The sequence below is a fragment of the Myotis myotis genome, unplaced genomic scaffold (assembly GCF_014108235.1).
Source record: "Myotis myotis isolate mMyoMyo1 unplaced genomic scaffold, mMyoMyo1.p scaffold_m19_p_2, whole genome shotgun sequence".
In the NCBI taxonomy this organism is placed as follows: domain Eukaryota; kingdom Metazoa; phylum Chordata; class Mammalia; order Chiroptera; family Vespertilionidae; genus Myotis; species Myotis myotis.
In genome coordinates this window covers 67,691,367-67,714,083 of record NW_023416324.1, presented here as the reverse complement: position 1 = coordinate 67,714,083, position 22,717 = coordinate 67,691,367, and the positions used below count along the sequence as shown (strand labels likewise).

Here is a 22,717-nt window from a genome sequence, read left to right as displayed (position 1 = left end):
TTTAAACATGTTTAGGATTATACACAACACATATATGCACAGAGACATTCATTCTAATTCTATGCCCCTTTGTACTTTTTAAATTGAACCATCTCTGTTGATAATACATGACATGCCGGAGGCACTCATAATTGTTTTTCTCAGCAGTAGTGTATTATACAAGTCAAATGCAAAACTTCAGTATAAATTAAGTTCAACTGGAAACCATCTCAATTCAGTGCTTTTGCTTATATTTTCTATGTTAATGCTTTTGTGGTGATGAGATTGTTCATGTAAAAAAAAATTTTAAGAGAATGTAGTTCATTACCAAAGGAACTTAATAGATAGTTCCCAGTGGATAGAGAGGTGATGGACCAGAAACAGGAAGAAAGCAATTAAATAGGACTGCAGATTTTCCACTACTTCAGCTTTCATATCCAGCTGAAGATAAGAATTATATTTAGGGCATTTTGCAAGTTTCATGTATGTGTCGTCATAATTCAAACAAGGGTACAAAATAACTCTTCCCCTCTCCCATCAGCCTTCCTCTTGTTTCCAGAAAAAATAAACACAGATTCTAATGCAATATACAGTTCCTGAAAACCGACTTACAGTTATATTCTCATGCTTTTAGGAGAGATGGAGGACCACTGGATTAGCTCTAAATGCTGCAGGGGTGGGAAAGGTAGAACTACTCAACTAGGCATGATTATAGGCTCTGGCTCCTCCTCAGGTATCACTGTCAGTTCCCTAGCACAAATATATTGTTACTGTACAAGTGCTGATCAAATTTAAGGAGGTGAGTGAGTGGAGGGAGAAAACAAAATACCTTACGTATATAGGACAATGATAAGAGAACAAAGATGGAAAGAGCATTTTATTGAAAATACAAGGAAATAAAGCTATAAATCCACAGAATTGTTTATTATAATAGTTTCTGAACCCATCAATATTATGCAGTTTTAATTAAACATACAAAATTTGAATCATGAAGCACTTGAACAAAAACAAATATTTTCACCATCCAACAAAGGTCTGCAAATACCTCAGTGCAGCTCACCACAGCACACACATGCTGTGTAAGCCACAGTGCTGAGATTCTGAGGATCTCTACCCTGTTTCACACAAACATTCTTTACGCAACAGTGACATATGGTGACATCCAGGGGGAAATTAAGACTGAGGATGAAGAATGAAAACACAGTATCTATGTGTCACAGAGTCACCCTGATGTAGGTTAGGAAAGGAACACTATATCTTACCAGAAATGCTTAAAACTGCTTAGGTTCTCAGGCTAAGGTTGAGCAATCAGTTTCTAAAAAATGTAACTAAGAGAAAAAAAGACACTCCATAATTATGAGATATGAATAAAAAATATCCTCTTGCAACTTTGGGAAAAAATACTACACATATCCAAGACTCATGTTACATTTTGCATATATAGGTATATGCATGTCTCTATGTGTGTATGCATGCAAATAAAATGAACCAATGCCATTAACTTTGTTCTGAATAACATCCATGTTTATTTTTTGGAAAATGTACTGCACATTCTTGGAAATCAAATGCCAACTAAAGTCTCACAATTACAAGTGAACCAACTTCATTTTCTCCATTTAAATTCCCCATACATGAATATGAACACATATAAAATGATCTGTTCCAACCACGCAGGAAAGGTGGCATTAAACCCCTTTGGTGTGTCAGGTGGTGGTCTCAGAGTTCATTGCATTGGTGTGACGTCATTTCAAAAGCTACCTAAACACTGGTGTGTAAGGATGAAATAAGAAAAAAATCTGAGAACTTTTTAAGGGCATTGAGAACAGAGTTTGCACCAGTTACTACACCCTTATGTTTGGAAAGAAGCTTACAATATTCACTATTAATCCTGATAGTAACTCACTTTCAGAAATTGAGAGAGGTGATAAGGAAGATTATCCAATGACTTTTGCATGTGAATACAACCAGTGACTAGCCAGGGAGAACTAGTTTGTCAGGAAAATGGTAACAATCTAAAATTTGTTTTGAAAACTCTTCTTTAGAAAAGAGGATGAAAATTTTCATACAAATTATGGCTATTTATTTGTTCCCAAACATTTATGTTCTGAGAACATACCTCTCCATGTTTCTTGTTCACATCCAAAACTTAAGATAATCTTATCTAACACGGGATCAACACACATGACAATTCTATTGTGAAATATGAAAATGAGCATCAACTCACATTAAAAATAGGAAAAATGACAAAAAGAACTCTAGATATAGTCAGAATCTGTTTTCTGAAGTCCTAGAAGAAAGTTTCATCAGTTATGCCTGGGTCCCTGAGAACTTGAATGTTCTGACTAAAGGCAAGTTTTGGTAAGAATTACATTTTTACACCATTCCTTCTCATTCAGAATAAACCATAAGGTTTAGGCAGCCTTTGGTGTTTTATAATTTTTATAGCTAATATTATTCAAATTCATCTGACGCAAACAATTCTTTCTCTGAGATTCAGTCCAGGTGTGTGTGGCAGGAAAGGGAAGCTACATTTTGTTATAAAGACTCACTTTCATCTTTTTGGAATGGGCAAAGCAAGAAAAACAGCAAACATCACAATTCCATGTTTACGGTACTCTTTACCCATAGTGTTTTTCCAGTTTTGTCTAGGTGCGGTTAATCAATTACTTCATAGTCACACCAAAAATTAGATGGCATCATAATGCCTAGAGAAACACATTAAAAACGTACATTTACCCAAAATGAGTCCGTTGATTTTCGTTTTACAATATGCACGGTAGAAGGCCAAACACAAAAGCTCTTTATAAAAAAAGAGCAAATTGTATTCCAGAAAAGTTAACCAGAAGCATGAGATGAATTCCAGTTAAATGGGTTTATTTCTTTGTGAGCTTTGAGAACTCATTTTAAACTATGAATAGAGGCTGAGTGTTTTACATTATAATCATATCTACAGATCATGCAGATGGAGAAGAAAGTAAAGTGTTTTGGTTTAACTCTTAATTTCTACAAGATATTTTGAAGTCAGTTTTAAAGATTGAAATCTCTACCTCTCCCCTCCATCACAGTTTCTGAAGTTATTAAGAATTGTACCCGTACAATAATAGCACAGCAACAAGGGAAGAGAGAGGTAGATGATGTGGCCATCCTTTTATAAGGAAACCCTTACATATTTTAGGGCATGAAACACAAGGCTTTTGTTATCCAAAAGTAATTAGTTGCAGAGTACAAAAACATTTTGGAGAATGCACACAAACATGAGAATCATAAGCAGGCAAAAAAAACACCCCAAGCAAGTTAATAGTAAATTCTTACAGATATGCATGTGTTCTCTGTACCTTACAAAAATTATTCCCACAGATTTTGAATCCAAGATTATGCAATAAAAATATTTATGTTTTACATTTAATATAAACACTTACGAGCAAATAAAAAAAAAAGCTTTGATGATACACAAGAAGACATCTTGGAGAAGACATGGATTTTCAGGATGTCCCAAGGGTGACATGTCCTAAGTACCCTGCTCCTGTCCTAGGCAGAGGCCCAAAGCAGGCACTTTCTCAGGTTCATCATTGTTAAGAGAAAACCACAGGAAGGAAGACTCAATCAAGCTGGGACAGGAAGTAAAAAACCAAGAAGGAATTCTGCCAAGCACCAGACACCCTGCCTAAAAATAATTAAGAACATAAATCAAAGACAGCGTTGAGTGTACATCAAGGGCATTTATATTGATGAGTTTATGGTCTAGCTGATAAATATCCAAACAGGACGTCAGTTAAAACAAGTGTGCAAATAAGTCATGGGGCTGGGGAGGGAGAGGAAAGAATAGCTAATCTTCAAGGTAATAACTGCAAGGTGGACATTCAATAATTTCATGTCCCCCATTCCACCCTCAAAGCGTACTTCTTACAAGTCAATAAGTAAAAGATCAATTATTCACAAAACTCATTTCAGTGTGAACACTTTTTACCTGTTTACTTAGACACTGAGACGCCTTTTAATAAAACATTTGATTATAGTTAGTCATAATTATTACCCATTTTAAAAATCTTTATAAGTTAGGAAACTTTAGTTCTCATTTAAAGCCCTGGGGCACACTTTTAGAAGTTTTCTCTGTAGGTCAACATTTATCTAAGCCCGTCTGCAAGCGTTCTGTGACAGGGGGAGGAAGAGTATTGAGCAAGTTCTCCTCGACAATCAGGCAGCTCCGTTTTAGGGACTGACACCCTTCCAGTTCAGGAGGAAGTGTTTCCAGGTAATTACCAATGAGCTCCAGATGAGTAAGGTTCGACAGCTCACCCACGTGAGGGGACAAACTCATCAGGCTATTTTTCCCCAAAAGTAAACACTGCAGCTTTTTGCACTGAAACAGCCCATCTGGTAGCATCTCAATCTGGAAACGGAAAGAAAAAAGCCAGTAAGACCAGTTTTGGATGGCCTGTTATAGTACAATTACTTATGTATACCTCTACCCTTTTTCCAAAAACATTTCTGGATGTTTACATGTAACACTGATGATACATTTGAAGTAGATGGAAAATATAAAGGAAAAACAAGGATATCCCAACATGGAGTCAGAATGGAGGCTACCATAAACTTTCAAACCCTTGTTATATGTGGGTAGGCAACCTATTTGGCTCTAAACATTCTAATAAGCAATTCTCAAAGAAAACCTAATCAGTTACATACTCACTGTCCCTAAGGGAGAAAAAAACAAGCTAGTAACTCAGGAGAATCATAATTATTCTTGAGTCCTAGATCAGAAGTAAATTGCTCTCAAGAGTCCTTGTGGCCGAAACCGGTTTGGCTCAGTGGATAGAGCGTCGGCCTGCGGACTGAAAGGTCCCAGGTTCGATTCCGGTCAAGGGCATGTACCTTGGTTGCGGGCACATCCCCAGTAGGAGATGTGCAGAAGGCGGCTGATCGATGTTTCTCTCTCATCGATGTTTCTAACTCTCTATCTCTCTCCCTTCCTCTCTGTAAAAAATCAATAAAAAAAAAAAAAAAAAAAGAGTCCTTGTGAAGAATTTCCTGTCTTATATGTAATAAGCAACACCCTCAAAAACATCCTGAGAACAGACATGAGGCTATTTCCTTAGGGTTTCACAGTATAGACTGAAAACATTATTCTGTAAAAAAAAAAAAAAAAGTCGACAGAAGACATGATAATATATTTCATTGCCCTCTACATATACACGAGTATTTATTTACCCTTCTTCCTGGCTGGTTCAATTAAATGATGTAACACAGAGAAATAATTTAAAATATGATAAATAGCCTGCAATTAAGTGAACTCCTGGAGCCACTCAACTGAACCGCTCCCCTATCTGGTGGGTAGGGTGCTCATGGATTTCTAAGAGAGCCACTGTGTGTATATGAGATAGGGCTGTTGGGGAAAGAGGTCCACAGGAGAGTTGGGCATGCACAGTGCCCTCAGCTCTCACCCTGCCGCTGAGAGGTGAGTTTGGGCCAAGCAGAGCTGGGCTGCACACACCTCACTCTACAACACTCCACATATTTACACAGGTGGGGACAGGGCATCTTTGCTACCATGAAACATGGGCTCTTGGTTCGGGAAGTGGCCGTGTTAGAAACAAGGAGGATAGGAGCATTCCGGAGGGGAGGGGCTGACGCCGACCCAGCTCTCTGCTGGAACTTCTGGGGCCATCCAGAATGATCTCCTCAAAAGGATAAACATGTTCTATACACAAACTAAAGAACTGCCATACTATATTCATAAATGCTCATTATGTTGCCACCTCCCCTCCCCTCCATCCCCCGCACATACACTCAGTAGTGAAGAGTCTTGATAATAAACCTAATGATCACTGTCGCTAAAACCAGCATTCAATATAGCCCATTACTGTACCTCAAAATACTAGGTATAAGCAACGAAAAAACATCTACCCTTTTATTTCAATCTCTTCTCAAGAATGCAAATGCAACACTATGCATATGTAGATTTCAATATAGAGATATGACAGAGAGATAAGACAGAAGAAATGTCACTCCTTCAGAGACATTGGCAGCTCGGAAGTAGAGTCAGTGAGATGGGGGTAGAGGAAACATTAAGTCCTGTGCAATATGCTCAGGATAGTGCCTGCTGGTGCCTAAGCAATGGCTTAGGCAAACCAGTTGTAAATGTGTGTGGAGAGCCTCCTTTTGTGCTCAGGTGTTGGGGATAAAGTGCTGAGCATGACAGATGGGTCTTTAAGAATCTTAGTCTAATGCAGGGTTTCTTAACCGTGCACTGTTGACATCTGGAGAGGATAATTCTTTGTGTGGTGGGTGCCCTAAGCATTGTAGGATGTTTGGCAGCATCCCTGGCTTCCGCCTACTAGGTGCTGGTTCCACTCCCCTCCCCAGGTGTGACAACCAAAAATGTCTCCAAGGCAAATGACTCTTGGGGGACAAAGTTGTTCCCATTTGAGAAACAGTGGTCTAATGGGAGAGAAAGATATTGAACAATTACACAATTAATTAGTCTGTAATGTTATGAAGAAGAGAGCCCTAAGCAGAGGTGCACCAGGGTACCCACATCTCACTTCTTCGGTCCGCTTTCAGATGCCAGGAAGAACCTTGCTCATTGGAACTGACTGCCTAGTGGGTGGACACCCTGAAGCCATGGCCCTCACTCTCCTTCTGTTGGGCTGTCAGCACTATCAGGTTTTCACCAATCTTCTTCCAAATTTCAGACTGTGTGATCTTAGCGACTTCCAGGGATTTCACAAGGCAAAGGAAGTGAGCCTCTGAGGCCGGGCTGTCAACATGCCTGTGCTGCTGCCATGACAGTGAGTCAGGGCTGTGGTTAGTGGAACCACTTCCCCAGAACTAAGTGTCCATCTCAGGCTTTTTCTCAACATCAGCACCCCGTGAAAGCACAGCCCTAACTCATCTACTGGGATTCAATTTTGCTAAAGGAGGCTGGGAGCTATGTTAGAGACTCAAGACCTTCTTTCAACTCAGCAATCTCATCCTGAAAAATCTACTTACACCTTTAAAAAAGAGTTTGCACGAAGCTTACAAGAACACCAAACAGTTTTTGACTGGGCCAATGAATTTTATTTTAAAAAAATTTGTATAGCATTTATTTATACTGAATTCATTTAGCATGTTCTTGCTTAGACTATATAATACATGAACCAGAAAGAAAAGAATTACCTTGGTGGACCACTGATTTCTTTTCAAAAATCACAATACTTACAGACTTGATCAGAGAGGTAATAAAGTTCATAAACAGAAAGGTTTTATAGACTAAACTATAATATATAAATACAATAAACTATAAAATGAACAAAATGAATAGCTACAATATCACTCTATATCCTAGAATTCTCTGGCAACTAAATATTTTCTTTCTTTTTTTAAACAAATATATTTTATTACAGAGAAGAAGGGAGAGGGATAGAGAGTTAGAAACATTGATGAGAGAGAAAGATCGATCAGCTGCCTCCTAACTGGGGATGCACCTGCAACCAAGGTACAGGTACTTGACCAGAATCGAACCTGGGACCCTTTAGTCCACAGACTGACGCTCTATCCACTGAGCCAAACCGGTTCAGCACAACCAAATATTTTCAACAAAATGTTCTAATATCCCTAGGACATCCGAAGGGAGGTGATTCTCTTCCTATATCTATGGCTGACATTGATAATGAAATCCTCTGTTTCCCAGAGGCTGGGACCTTACTTCAGAATCCTTCTCAATGTCAGATTTCCTTTTTTTCTGGCCATTGACACATGCTATCTCACTCGGAAGTACTAACCAAATATATAAAATCTAATTGTTTCAAGAAACAAAGCTGAAGGTTTCTGTTTCTAAGTAGTGATGGTAAAAACAATAAGCCCTGCCACATAAGTGACCTTCCGCATCATAGCACATTAATGTGTGAAATAAGGAGGAATTTCCACATTGTTCACCTTTTGGCTAGATGTCTTTGAGTTAATACAAGAAATGCTTTAAATGCAGAAATGTAGAAGTCAGAAGACCTAGGTGTCAATTGGGCTGGTTTACAAGATTTGAGTGACACTATGAATCCCCCTTCGCCCTCTTCCTTGTGCTTCTCCATCACGTTCCTTATGGATGAGCATCCAATGACATTTTAGCACTGGGATCGAGGTGGACGCTGCCTCTCCCTCTCCTGTCTTCCACATACACCACTCTTCATATTAACATCAGTTGGACTGATGCATCTAAGATGCACTAGAAAGAGCTCTAGAATAGGGGTTGAAACACTTGGGTTCCATCACTGGGTAGCTTCAGACCTCAGTTCAAATTACTATGAGCCTCAGTTCAGTATCAGTAAAAGGAGGGCAGTGGACTAGAGCAGAGGCTGGATAGTAATATTTTAGGTTTTGTGGGCCAAGAGGCAAAACTGAAAATTATGTAGGTGCTTATATAACAAGAGAGAAAAGATTTCATGCATATTTAAGTAATGAAAGTCAAAATATAGTAATAATTGAACATAATTTTTTTGTAATATAGGCCCACAAATGAGAGCAATGGAATTTACTCATGAACTCTGTAATTTGAATTTCATATAATTTTTATGTGAGACAAAATATCATGATTCTTTTGAGTTTTACCCCCAACCGTTTAAAAAATTAAAAACCATTCTTAGCTTAGGCTGTGGGTAAATTTGGCTCCCATATCTTTAAGATAGGAGTCTTTGTCTCTCCATTTAGATCTGTATTCCTAATTGTAAATCATAACTGATCAAACCTTTTCATGGGGTTTTGTTTTTTGACTGTCCTCTCCCAACTCTTTTTTTTTAAAAAAAGGTTTTATTTATTGATGAGAGAGAGAGAGAAACACTGATTTGTTGTTTCACTTATTTTTGAATTCATTGGTTAATTCTTTTATGTTCCCTGACCTGGGATCAAATTCACAACCTTGGTGTATTGTGAGGACACTCTAATCAACTGAGCTTTCTGGCCAGGGCCCAATCTTCTATGCACCATAATCAGAGCCACCTTTGAAACTACCAGTTCAAGCTAACTAGAACTTTCAAGCTCAATCTCACCACAGCTATTTTCCAATGAATCAAATATGAACTTGACTTGCAGACCTCAAGGCACTCTCCATTCTGTCCACCTTGTTAAGTGCTCTCACTTATTACATCTGGGCCTGTCTGTTGCAATCCTTTGTGCATGATCTCTATCTTTTTTAGATTTCCCGCCTCCAGCAGTCTCAGGATGTGTTCCACGAAACTCAGAGTTACTATGAAAAAGTGTCCTGCTCAAGTAAGTTTGACAAATATTGCACACCATACCTCCCTCTTAGAGAAGCAAAACGCATACTCATTTTTAAAAAGCTCTGAAGTACCCTGCTGCAAAAGTATGATAAAAAAGAAATGTTGAATGCTTTTGTGATAACACCTAGTACTATCCTGTGGAAGAAACTCTGGAGGGCCCTCCCAATGAATGTCTATCATTTGGGGACCTGCCCAATAGCTCTGCTATCTAGAGAATTCCCTATCTTATCTTGGTGCTCGAGTGTGAGCATTCATAACTCTACCAGTCAATGCTCAGACTTGGACTTTGAATTGGGGTAGTGTCACAAAGAAGCAGAAATCACTAAGAACTTATTTGGTGGAAGGGCAAGGGCTGCAGTGGCAGCAGAATCAAGTTTTCAGGGGCAGCCCTGGTGCCCAGGGTTGGTCGGTGGCACAGTATCTCTACCATTTCGCTTTTGTACTATGATTTTGGGCTGTGGTCCTTTTTGCTGTCTAACTAGCTTGGTGCTTGTTTTCCAAGTTTAATTCTGCAACCTTTTCAGTGATATTAGCTACCCAACATCCTTTAAAAAAAAAAAAGTCTTTAACTCCAGAGTTAGTATTTATTGCCTCATTTATGAATCTGATACATTTCTTAAGTCCTTAGAAGAATCTTTAAAACTTCTCTCAGGAATCTTTACCAACCTCTATTCCAAATGAATGAATCAACTCACATTTCTAAGTATATGCATATATAAATACTTATGCATCGAAATTGATGTTTTATTTTCTTTTTTTAAAATATATTTTTTTATTGATTTTAGAGAGGAAGAGAGAGATAGAAACATCAATGGTGAGAGAGAATCACTGATTGGCTGCCTCTTGCATGCCCCCACTGGGGATCAAGCCCGCAACCCAGGCATGTGCCCTTAATCGGAATCTAACCCAGGAACCTTTGGTCAGCAGGCCCATACTCTATCCACTGAGCCAAACTGGCGAGGGCTATTTTCTAATTTTTATAACTATTTTGGTCTACCTTATAGAATCATGAGGCTATCAAGATTAGAAGGAACCTTAAAATTAAATTCCACATGAAACCTGAATCTCTAATTCCCTTTAACAACCTTCCTACCAAGAGACTGATAATCTATATCTAGAGAGTCTTATTAATAAGAAAATCACCTCTTCCTTCTTAATTGTTCATTCAATCTTTGGACAGCTTTGGGGGAAAGATGAGAAGTCTCCTTATTCTATTAATATTAATATTAATATTAATCAACTGCATAACTTAACAACACTAATGATAAATCTCTAGACCCGTAGACTTCAAAGTATGGTCACAAAATCAACAGTATCAGCTTCACCTGGGACATTTTAAAACTGCCAACTCTTGGATCCTACACCAGACCTACTGAAATGGGAACCCTGGAGTGGGGCCCAGGAATCTATTTTTTTAAAAATATATTTATTTATTGATTTCAGAGAGGAAGGAAGAGGGAGAGATAGAAACATCAGTGATGAGAGAGAATCATTGATCAGCTGCCTCCTGCACAACCCCTACTGGGGACTGAGCCCACAACCCAAGCATGTGCCCTTGGCTGGAATCGAACCTGGGACCCTTCAGTCTGCAGGCTGATGCTCTATCCATAAGCCAAACTGGCTAGGGTAGGAATCTATGTTTTAACAAGCCCTTCAGGTCATCCTGAAGTGCACTATTAATCTAAATGAAGCCTAAAAGAGCTTTAAAACCTCATTATCCTTTACGACCTGAAGATTTCTTATCTAAGAATGGGTTCTAGCCTTTTACATATGTGTAAAGTCTTAAGAGTTGTAAAAATCAGAGCCCTCATTAAAATTTGTATGAATTTTGTGCCATGAATTTTGCCCTCATTCCCTGACTTTCTGGTATTCCTCTAACAATCCATGGTTTCCAAATATAATACCAGGTGATTAATATGTTTATTAGCCAACACCATCCTCACAGCTATATTTAGCATAAAATACGAATGATAAAAGGTCTAAGAGATAACACATTTATGAGTGGGATAGAAGAAAATAGCTCCCATTTCCAAGGAAGACCACTTTCCTCTCTTGGCAGACCTGAGTTAGACAGGCTTCCCCGGCTCCCCCCTTTCCCCTCCCCGCCTTCTTTCCTTTCGGACATTACCATCACTCTCTTGCTGCTTTTGGCTAGCATGATTTTTTTTTTCCTTTTTCCTCCTCCTTCACATTTTAACCTAGGAAACTAGTCATTTATTTTGTTTTTTCTTGTTTCAGAGATGTTAAGTTTTCCTTAACTTGGCTTTACTGTTGCAAATTATGGTTCATTTGTAAAGCATGGATGCTGGAAAAAGCTTCCAAGAAGCCCTAGTGTTGCATTATGGAACCAGGCCTTTCATTTCGCATTGCCTTTCTAGACATGCATGTAGATTTCAAATCTGTCTTACTGCACCACAAAAAAAGATTTATGAATAACTCATGATCACAGTATGTTTACCAAAAATTTCTGCTCCTATGGCAGATACGGAAAGCTGAAAAGTTTTATGAAACTTTCTAAGTAGTTAAGACCTTTCCAAAATGAAAAGTAAGTTCTGTCACACCTAATTAGTTTAACATACTTCAACTGTGCTGTTTATGTAAAATAGAGGAAAAGAGAATAAAGAAAACATATGTTGAGCAACTACTACATATCAGGAACTGTGCCGAGTGCTCATATAGTTTTTCATAAAATCTCCCTGACAACTTACAAGTTAGCTTAAAAACTGCTGCTCAGTGTTTTGGTGATTTGTCCATGGTCACATGTCTAGTAAGTGGTGGTCAGGCTGTTCTCTGAGGATGCTTAGTATGATTTAATGTCCATCTTCTCTATCCACATTACACACTGCAACAGCAGACACTCCAATGACTAAATAAAGAGAAGAATGAATTTACTTACATTGTTGTTGGTCACAGCAAAGTACTGCAAATTACTCAAATATTGGATTTCTTCTGGAATGAAGGTCAGGTGGTTATAGCTTAGATCCAAATAATGTAGTTTAGTGCATAGAAAAAGCTGCAGGGGTAGATTCTCAATATTATTATGGTCCAAAGACAGCTGCTCTAGATTAGATAATGCCCCAATTTGGGCAGGAATATAAGCAATGTTATTGTGCCACAATTTTAAGCAAGAAAGATTCTGGAGGTGCTGGAAGCTGATGATCTCCTCCACAGTTTTGAGGTTGTTTTCCTTTAGGTCTAACTCATGCAGGTTGTTCAGGCTGAAAATGGAGTGCGGAATGCGTTCAAGGTCACAGCTGAGCAGCTCTAAGCTTTTCAGATGGACCATTTTCTTCAGGTTGTTCAACACAACCAGTTTGCTTCCCTCATTATTGAGGGACAGTTTCTGCAGGAAAGGCAGGAGGTCTGTAATGACTTGTGGGATCCGGGGCAGGCTGCTCTTCAGGTAGAGGGTCCGCAGGTTTTTTAAGTCCTGAAAGCCCTCCAACTGCATGGTACTCAGCTGCTCAGGGAGAACACAGCCCGACAGATAAAGTTCCTTGAGATTCTTCAGGTGAAATACCCAGCGTGGAATTTTCCCCATTTCAGTGAATTTCAGGCGGAGAACTTTTAAATTCTCCTCTAGAAAGGCCAGGGCAGGATGGTCTACCACCAGAGACGAATGGTACACATGAAGCTCCTTGAGGTTGACCAGCTGGGAGACGGTGGAGGGCAGCTTGACCTCAGGAATCAGCTCTAGGCTGAGCACTTCGATTTCAGTCAGCTCAAAAACATTGTCTGGAAGACCGTTTAGCATAAAGAGATGCAGTTCTACCTTGTCCTGGGCATTTTTCACCAGCTTGCTTTTCAGTTTCTCCACCGTCCATTCGTTATTGAGGTTGATCTGCTTCAGTTTGTTCTCACTGACCTCCGACAGGAATATGGAGAAGCGTTTGGAATACAGAGGATCGTACTGGTCAGCCAGATGGAGGATGAAGGCAAAGTCATTCTTGACGTCCGGTATGTCGCTGTAGTTGCTTTTTTCTCTTAACGCCTCAAAGGAATATTGCTTGAGGGAGCTCCTCAGCATCCACCACAAGCTGTAGGAGGAGGTGAAGCCATAAAGTATAACCAGGATGACATAGAACGAAGCCAGGACCTTAAATATTTCTGCCAAGGAGTAGACGCACTGGTAACGCTTATATCCCGTGAAAGCCTGTACGTCAACTGAACAGTCAATTTCAAGAGTGATGTAGGTTAAAAAATATGGAACGTAACTAATGATGAAGACAAACAAAATGACTTTGACTATTATCTGCTTCAGATACACTCTGTAAATGATATCCTTCTGCTCCACGTGCATGCGGAACCTTTTCACTTTTTCAAAGATGGCTTTGGCCTGCTCGCCCTCCTTCTTGTCCAGGACACTGGAAGTCGGGCTTTCTATGCCAGCCGACTCCATGCCGGGCTGCGGGTAGGGCAAGGACTGCTTATTGGCATCCACATCAGCCGAACACCCTGAGGATGAAAGCAGAACCTTGGACTTGGAGAGCGTCAGGGGCCTCACTGACTGCTCGGCCACCGTTTCCGACAGGGCGCGGGTGGTCCACGGAGAATCGAAGCACTTGTGCAGGATGGCCACAAAGTGCTCGAGCCGGGAACTCGTGCTGGGGTAGTGAAGCCAAAAGTTGCTGCAGGCTGCGAAGATGAGCGTGTGCAAGAGCACCAGGTAGGGGAAGAACTTTGCGAACCAGTGGAGCTGCTTCTCGTAGCAGACGGCGTCGATGTAGGAGTACTGCTGGCGGTGGAGGTCATTCTGGATTCGGAGGGGGAGCGGGAGCGGCGGCCCCAGGTCGGAGGACGCATTCACGCTGGCTCTCAGGAGGTGCCAAGGCACGGAGCAGTGATTGTCGAATTCCACCTTACACGGAAGACAGCACAGAACCCGGCTCTGCGTCAGCTGCAGCGCGCCCGCCAGCACGGCCACCAGCAGCATGACCAGGGTGATGTAATACCAGAAGACGTCCCACCACGGTTTTAGGATGTGATAAGATGATTGGGCGTCTGCTAAACATTTTAGCTCCGTTAGTGTGATCATGACTTTCCCTTAGAGGAGGAGTACAGAAACTGGAAGAGAAAAATAAAAGAAAAGGGGCTGAGGTAAAAGTATCCAAAATAAGCATTTAACTCTAACGCTCATTTACACATATCTTAAGTAGGATTTAGTTCAGGGGCAAACCCTGGAAGGCAGGACTGATCAGGGGATATAGAAGGCACCTGGTTTCGTTGGAGAATGTGCACTTTAAAGTGCCTTCGGTGAGACACCGTTTGGTGATAAACGACTGGGGCAGGATGTGAAGCAACAATTTCATTTCCTCCTGCATTTTGACTTCATGCTGAGCTATTAAAAACCGGATTTTCTTCAATCAACACTAGGACAACTTGTTCTTATGCTACTTGTTCCTAGCTACACTTTACACCCTCCCAAAAACGGTTTGAGTAAGCTCTGTTCCACACCCTACCCCCCACGCCTGGGGCATTCACTTTAGCCTAAGAGTTGTGTTTCAGTCACTAAGAAGAACCTCTTTTGAGCAAACCTTATAAAATTACCCCTTCTGAAAATTCTAGAGGGATCTGCCAATTCTATGTTCAAAACAAAATGTAATTTAATGCATTTGCTCCCCTAAACCCCCAGCTCTTGAGATGTAACTAAAATTCATGTCCAACTTAGAGGACTTAAAAGCTGACAAACAATAGTAATGGCTTAAAAAAAGGATTGGGAATAAAAATCCAGTTAGAGCAATATTCTATTTATAGAGACTCTCATGTTTAACGTTTCCATGGCAAAATACTAATAGAATAAATGACTAAGGGCATAATCTATTCTTAAATTATTTTTGCTATCAGAAAAACAAGGTGGATTTTTCAGGTTCTTTAAAAGTACTCCATGTTCCTTATATAAATGGTTTATGCAAAGTTCAGAAAGAGACATTACATAAAACATTAAGTCATTTAAAAATATTTTTAAATCACTTATTTTAACAATTGTTAATTAGTAAAATCCAGACCTCCTATTAGAGGGCACAGAGCAAGATAGATAAAAGGACATTTTGAACCTAATAATGTATTTGGCAAGAAAAAAGAAGGAAAAACCCCCACAGCGGCATGGTTATCTTTTACTGGGGGTCCAGTTCTAACCTATGTCCATGGGCTTCTCTTGTACTTTCTTGAATCTGAAGTCTTAGCATTTTTCCTAGGTCTGAGTTTCTCTTTCTAGATACCCTAGTACTGGTAGCACCCCCAAGGAAGCCTTTTTTTGGCTCAATAATCCCCCTTCTAGAGACCCGCATCGAACCCCAGAATTCCATTACAGATGCTCTGCTACCTGTTAATCAGTGTGTTCTCTTTTGCCGGTCAGCTCCAACATACACCTTATCATCTGATCTGAGCCCTATACCTATACCTTCTTGCTTTCCCACTTGTTAGGGCACCCATGACACCTGATTTTAACTGCTGGACTGGAGCACCACTTTCTCCCTGCATCCTCTCTGAACATCATATTATATGGTTTCGAGTTCCTCTTAGGACTTGGATCTTGATTATACAACTTGTCACCCTTCCCTCCTTTAGTTTAGTGGGTCTAATTCTAACTCTCAGCTCCTCTCATTCTGCCTCATCCAACTTCAGTTAACCATAATTGTTTGTCAGTACAAGACAAAAACCAAAACCAAGAGTACATGAGACAAACAGAAAGTCCTGCACGTAGACCCCCAAATGCCATAAACATGGTAGCAGGCAGGATGGTAGAACATACTGATGGATGATCATGTGAAAAATACCTAGGGTTTTTAGTTGGTATGAATATATGCTTTTAGCTAATACGTGATAGCTATCATGATAAATATAGCTATGTGCTATATTAATGCTAACTACAGTTACAACATTATTATAATCTGGTGCCACACTGATAGATGAACCCAGATAAAGGGGCAACAGTCATTCTGTACCTGCCTGGTGAGATCACATCTGGAATTCAGCACTGAGTCATAGGTTAAAAATTAATTGGGCAACAGAAAAGTCAGGAGCTACTTGTCTGCAAACCATTATCTACAGAGAAACACAGGTAACTGACGATATTCAGCTGAGATGATGGCAGTGAAGTAGATGGAAACTACGCTCACCTCCTCCCAGGACTGAACCGGAATCACAATACATCACAGAACAATCATCCTGAAAAACCAACTGAAGGCTAGTGGAAGAGAAGTCTTATAACCAAGGATTAACAGAAGAAGCCAGGATTTGCAGTAGGGACTGGTAGGAAGGGCGGAGATGTGAAAGGGCTGTCCCCACACCCACATGTGGCAGATAACAGTCTGGAGGGATCTCTTAGCTGCAAAGGTCCCTCCGTAGGAGCAAGGGTTCTCAACCCCATATTGGGATTCCCAGCCCAGAGCACCAGAGCCAGGAAGAGGAGCCCAAATAACATTTGGCTGTGAAAATCAGTGGAGATTCCGACCACCAGGGAGAGACAGGAGTCTGCTAGAAACCCAGGCACGCTCTTAAAGAGCCAGAGAAAAAAAATCTCATTCGTGGCCACTCACTGTGGGTTCCAATGGAAGGAAGGCGGATTAGAGGACTGGAGTCATTCAAGGGGAAACTCGGTTGAGTGCCTTAGGGAAGAGAGCTGAAGAGGCAGCTGTACTAAATCCCTCCTGACACCATCCACTGACACCATCTTTCCTGGGTCCACTGTTCTCCATGCTGTGTCAGCCTGGGGAGTGCACTAGCCTCACCCACCTGACTTCCTGTGGCTCTACACTGCTGAGCTCATGCCCTGCATAGGAGCTGGCTGGCTGTGGCCAGCCTGGCAGCAGTGCAGACTTCTTTGGGGACCTCTCAAGAAGATCTGAGCACATTTGAGGGGTGGAAAAGACAACAGGGAAGGATGGAGTTGTGTGACTCTAGGCAAGGGCCATGTTTCCCTCACATGCTGACCAGAGCCACCACCGTCCCTGTGTTGTGCCCTCCCTCCACACACCCGTTATCTTGGTCTGTGTTCATCTGATGAATTCTGCTGGCCTCACCCTGACGAGTCCCTGAGACCCCGCCCCACCACACAGATCTGCTGCTCCCAGGCAGGTGGTGGTTGGCCGGGGTGTACACTGAGGCTTTGTTGAATGGCCTCAGACCTAGAAACCCGATGAATCCTACTTGTCCCTACCTGGTGATTCACTAAGAACCTACCTGACACAGCTCGCGTACCACCAAAGGCATTTTCAGTGACTGAGCCTGGTAGGCAGCCAGGAGACAGAGGTGTGTGTTGGATGCCTTGGGCCTTTTGCTCACCTGTCCCCAAGCTTGGTGCTGGTAGAAGCCAGGCTTAAATAAAACACAGCTTGGCCCCTACCACATACCCAGGCCCCGCAGAGGCAGCCACAAACTGGATTGCTTTAGAGCTCCAAACTGGTAACCCAGGGCTGGTCACAGGCAGCGCCTGACATTGATCTGCACTAGAGTCCCTCACAAGAGGCCCCAGAACCAACAAACCAGGCGACAGGCTTCAGGCCACATCAGAGCATGACCAAATTAGTCCATAAGGGGCACAACCAAAGGGAGAAGGTCAGCAGGCACCAGATCCAGCTGGGGTGAATTCTGCTTTGTGGTGTTAGCCCCCAGACAGCAACTTGTACAATATGGTCAAGATCGATCCTCACATTCAGCTAGACTGAGAATCAACACCATCAAGATAGGCCAATAGCACTCAAGACTCCACTACAACAGGAAGGCTCACATAAGCCAAACAAGAGACATTCCTGAAGCACCAAGCTCAGGTGACAAGGGAGATTGTGTCACCAAGCCCCAGAGAATACCTATTAAATAAGGCCATCATACCAAGACTGGGAGGCATAGCAGATCTACGTAATACATAGAAACAAATACAGAGAGACAGCCAAAATGGGGAGCCAAAGAAACATGCCCCAAATGAAAGAACATGAGAAAGCTCCAGAAAAGAACTAAATGAAATGGAAGCAAGCAATTTACCACATATAGAATTCAAAACAATGGCTGTACGGATGCTCAAGAAACTTAGGGGAAAATGAATGAACTCAGTGAGAACCATAATAAAGAGATAGAAAACATACAAAAGGACCTAGAAACCATAAAAAAGAACCAGTCAGAGAAAGAGAGATACCATATGCTTTCACTCATATATGGAATCTAATGAACAAAATGAACTAACAAGCAAAACAGAAATAGATTCATAGACAGCAGGGGAGTGGTTGGCTTGAGGGGCTATGTGGGGGGGGGGGGGGAGGGGGTGGAGAGATTGAGGGAAAAAACAAAAAGAGAAAAAACTCATGGATATGGACAAGAGTGTGGTGATGCCAGGGGGATAAACGGTGTTGGAAGGAGACTTGACTTGGGGTGGTGAACACACGATACAATGTACAGATAATGGAATTGTGCAACAGAAGCCTGTATAATTTTGTTAATCAATAAAAAGGAAAAACAAACAGGAGTGACATATGCTATCCATATATATAAAAGCCTAATATGCTAAGTGCCCAACCTTTTGACTGGTCACTATGATGCACACTGACCACCAGGGGGCAGACGCTCCGACCGGGAGGTTAGCCTGCTGCTGGGATTCTGCCAATCAGGACTGGGCGAGACAGGCCGGACATGCCCTGGAGCCAACCTTCCATGGTCCCTCCCGGCCTCTACAATATTTCTTCTAATTAATCTCCTTTCAATGTGCATGAATCTGTGCACCAGGCCTCTAGTAATAAATAAAACAAAAAAACTAGGAAATACCTAAAATTTCCACGCATTTCTCCAAAACATTTCAAATCCACAAACCTTGTTTTTTTTTTTCCAAACAAATCCTAACAGCAATGCTTTTTGTTGTTGTTGTTAATTCTCACCCAAGGATAGCCTTCCATTGATATTTACAGAGTGGGAGGGAGGGGGAGAGATAGAGAGACACACTGGTTGTCTCCTGCACCCGCCCCAACCAGGGCCAAGGATCAAGCCTGCATCCAAGGTACATACCCTTGACTGGGACCTTTCAGTCTGCAGGCCGACACTCTATCCACTGAACCAAACCAACTAGGGCTCAGATCCACAAAGCTTTTGGACTGGTATTTGATTTTGCATTTCACTGATACATTGTTGTAAAAATGCTTTGGCTTTTTCTTCAGTGAAACGAAACAAAAGACGTAATTTAAGCATTCATGGCTTCAATAAAACTGTTGTATATACAGCTGCAGTGATATTTAATATGAAAGCATTTTATTTGAATATGAAACACACACAGGATCAACAGGAAGCTGATTTTAATAGGTGTGATGGATAATTTAAAGAGGGTATGATTCCCAGGTTCATACTCCAAATCACAGCAGTAAATGATTTTAGCAGTTGTCTTAAGTTATGTTGTGTTCCAAAACTAACAGTAAGATAATTTCATCTTGAAAATATAAAGGCTATTTCCTAAATTTGGGATTCAGCTATAAAAGTGTCTTTGCTGTCACTATTAAGTTGGCCTCAAAGACTGCAAATTAGACCACTGTCCTGAAAAGCTGCCTTTTTAGGCAGCTTAATCAGTTTGGTTATTCTTTTAAAGTAAGAGCTTTGTTTACATCAAAAACTTGCAATAGATTGATAAAAATAATAAAAGCAAACATATAGACATCGAAACTTACACTCTTAAAAAACAAAAAACAAAAAAAAAGAAATCAGTAACTAAAACTGGCAGATTTTCCTTTATAGCTTGCCTTTGATTTATACATTTCTATTTCCTGTCCCAGGGAGGAGAGTGAAGGCTAGGCTATGGTACTTTAGGTGCAGATTGTCTTCTGGATTATGCTAGGTGCTCAAGAACGCTTATTCAGCACAAATTATTAGTTTTTGGCTACAAAAGTTCAAAGATTTACAGAAGGCTGCTCTCTGGATATCTGTGGTTGTTATCACCTTAGTTCGCTTATTCAAAAACTTCCCTATTCTTGATCAGTGTTGAGAAAGTGCATGCTCACAAACAGTGAACTTATAATCTACTTCATAAAAAAAAATCATTACTAATATTAATGAAATCAGTCTTTCTCTAACACTTTGTTGGGTCAGCCTGAAAACCTTTCCTCTTTTCCTGTCCCCCAGGACTGGAAGACCAGGTAAGGGGACGATTCCATCTGACGGGAACACCTCAATTTGGGGTTGTGATTGGCTCCCGGCACTGTTCACCTGGGAAACTGCTCCCCGATCCACAGATCCCACAGTCATGGCTCTCAGCGAGGTGGTCAGGAACTCTAGTCCCTCAAAGTCCTCTCAAAGTGGAGAAGCAACGTTAATGCTGGTTGTTTGTCTATGGCTTTGCCCCAGTGAAACTGAATTTCAGTGATGTGCTATGATATCATCCCAGAGGAATGATCATTTGTTTGCTAGATCTTTGGATGCTGGAAAGAGGAAGGGAAGCAGGGAAGTCAGCAGAGAAAAAGAAAGGGTAAAGAAGAGAACAAGACCTTAGTGAGCACCTAATGTATTCCATTCATTGTGTTAAATCAGCTTGTTTAGTCTTATAGCTACATTAAGAAATAGAGATCTCACCCTGCCCCGATAGCTCAGTTGGTTAGAGCATCGTCTCGAAATGCCAAGGTTGAGGGTCCAATCCCCAGTCAGGGCAGATACAAGAAACACCCAATGTATGAATGTATCAACAAGTGGAACAACAAATCAATGTTTGTCCGCCTGTCTCTCTCTTCCTTCTCTCTCTCTCTCTAAAATCCAATCAATAAATAAAAATTTAAAAAGAAAATAGAGATCTCCATTTTATTGGTGAGGACACCAAGGCAAAGAGTGGTTACTTGCCAAAACCACCCAGTTAATGGTTATCTTTCTGTGGCCTGAAGCCTCCCACCAACCCAAACTCCATGCCTTCAATTGCATTATGCAAAAACATCTAAGTGCAGCTGGAATAGAGGAAGAGGAGTAGGTAAGGGAGAAAAGGGAAAAAGAAAAAAACAAAAACAAAAAGAATGTGAGAAAGCTCTGAAATGCTGCCAATGGTTATTTAAGATTAGTCCTATCTGAGGTGAGGGTAATCCTAAGCAGACGGCAAGATAGGCATACCTTGACCCATCATCTTCCAGTTTCCACCTTTGTCATTTCTTAAGAAGCTGTTTGGTAAATTCTCAACTTTATGCTCATCCCTCCCAGAGACATTACTATGTAATAAAAAATTTTGCACTCTGGATGGTGTGCTCAGTTGGTTACCAGGAGGTTGCCAGTTCGATTCCCAGTCCAGGGCACATGCTGGGGTTCTGGGATCAACCTCTGGTAGAGGCTATGCAGGAGGCAGCCAATCAATGTTGTGCTCTCACATTGATGTTTCTCTCTCTGTGTCAATCCCCCTCCCTTCTACTCACTCTAAAAAACAATGAAAAAATATCCTCTGGTGAAGATTAACACCAAAAATAATTGCCAAAAGTATAATGACAGTTTTCTGCAAAATACATTTGAGAAGAGAACACTTATTTGCTTAGTAAGGTGATCCAGCTTCCAGGTTAGCCTCATAAGCAGAAGGTATGGGTTTTATTTTGCAGAGGCAACTTTCTTGACTATTTTTTTCGGTTTCTAAAATATAGCATTTTTAGGTTCCTCATACTCTGTCACCTTTCACTGTGTTTTTTAAATGGAGAAGAATTCTTTCCGTGGAGGAAACCCTTCCCTATCTCTATAGCAGTCTGATTCGAGGTCCTGTAAAGATGTTTTGTTTCTATTTCAGTAGAAAAAAGAAAAAAAAAGAACCAGAAATGAAGAATACACTAGAAAAATCAATAGCAGATTAGATGAAGCAGAGGATAGAATTTGTGATATGAAAGACAAGGTATCAGGAAATGCCCAATCAGAGCAGCAAAAACAAAAACAAAAATAAAAAAAACCACCATTTTTTAAAGTGAGATAGTTTAAAGATCTGGGAAAACATGAAGAGCAACAACATCTGCATCATAGGGGTACCAGAATGAGAACAGCGTAAGCTAGGGATCAATAATCTATTTGAAGAAATAATAACTGAAAACTTCCCTGACCTGGTGAAGAAAAGAGACATACAGGAAGCACAGAGCATCCCAAACAAGATGAACCCAAAGAGGCCCACACCAAGGCACAGCATAATAAAAATGGCAAAGGTAAAAGACAAAGAGAGAATCTTAAAAGCCATAAGAAAAAGACAGTTAGTTACATACAAAAGAGCTTCCATAAGACTGTCAGCTGATTTATCAATAGAAACATTTCAGGCCAGAAGAGACTGGAACAAAATATTCAAAGTAATTGGACCTACAACCAAGACTCTTCTACCTGGCAAGGCTATCATTTAGAATTGAAGAAGAGCTTCTCAGACAAGAAAAAGCTAAAGAAGTTCATTATAATCAAACCAGTAATCACAAGAAATATTTAAGGGGCTTAAGAAGAAGATGAAGAAAAAAGAAAGAAACATAATTGAAAAGAATGAAATGGCAATAAATAATCACTTTAAATGTACATGGATTGAATAGTCC

General features: G+C 40.8%; 1 protein-coding gene across 10 annotated transcripts in view; it reads right to left on the bottom strand.

The window, feature by feature from the left end:
* Positions 1 to 839: 839 nt before the first annotated feature.
* The window catches only part of LRRC8B (leucine rich repeat containing 8 VRAC subunit B), an 80,231-nt gene continuing 58,353 nt past the window's right edge, over positions 840 to 22,717 (bottom strand). For 8 of the 10 annotated variants that reach the window (XM_036352259.1, XM_036352264.1, XM_036352263.1 and 5 more), the window contains 2 exons: positions 12,127 to 14,294; positions 3,679 to 4,369 (listed from right to left, as the gene is read on the bottom strand). In XM_036352259.1, coding sequence (XP_036208152.1) covers positions 4,097 to 4,369; positions 12,127 to 14,265 — 2,412 coding nt within the window. In that variant the 5' untranslated portion in view covers positions 14,266 to 14,294 and the 3' untranslated portion in view covers positions 3,679 to 4,096. Of the gene's footprint in view, positions 3,644 to 3,678; positions 4,370 to 12,126; positions 14,295 to 22,717 lie in introns of those variants that run through there. The other 2 variants (XM_036352267.1, XM_036352268.1) reach the window with 2 other exon arrangements.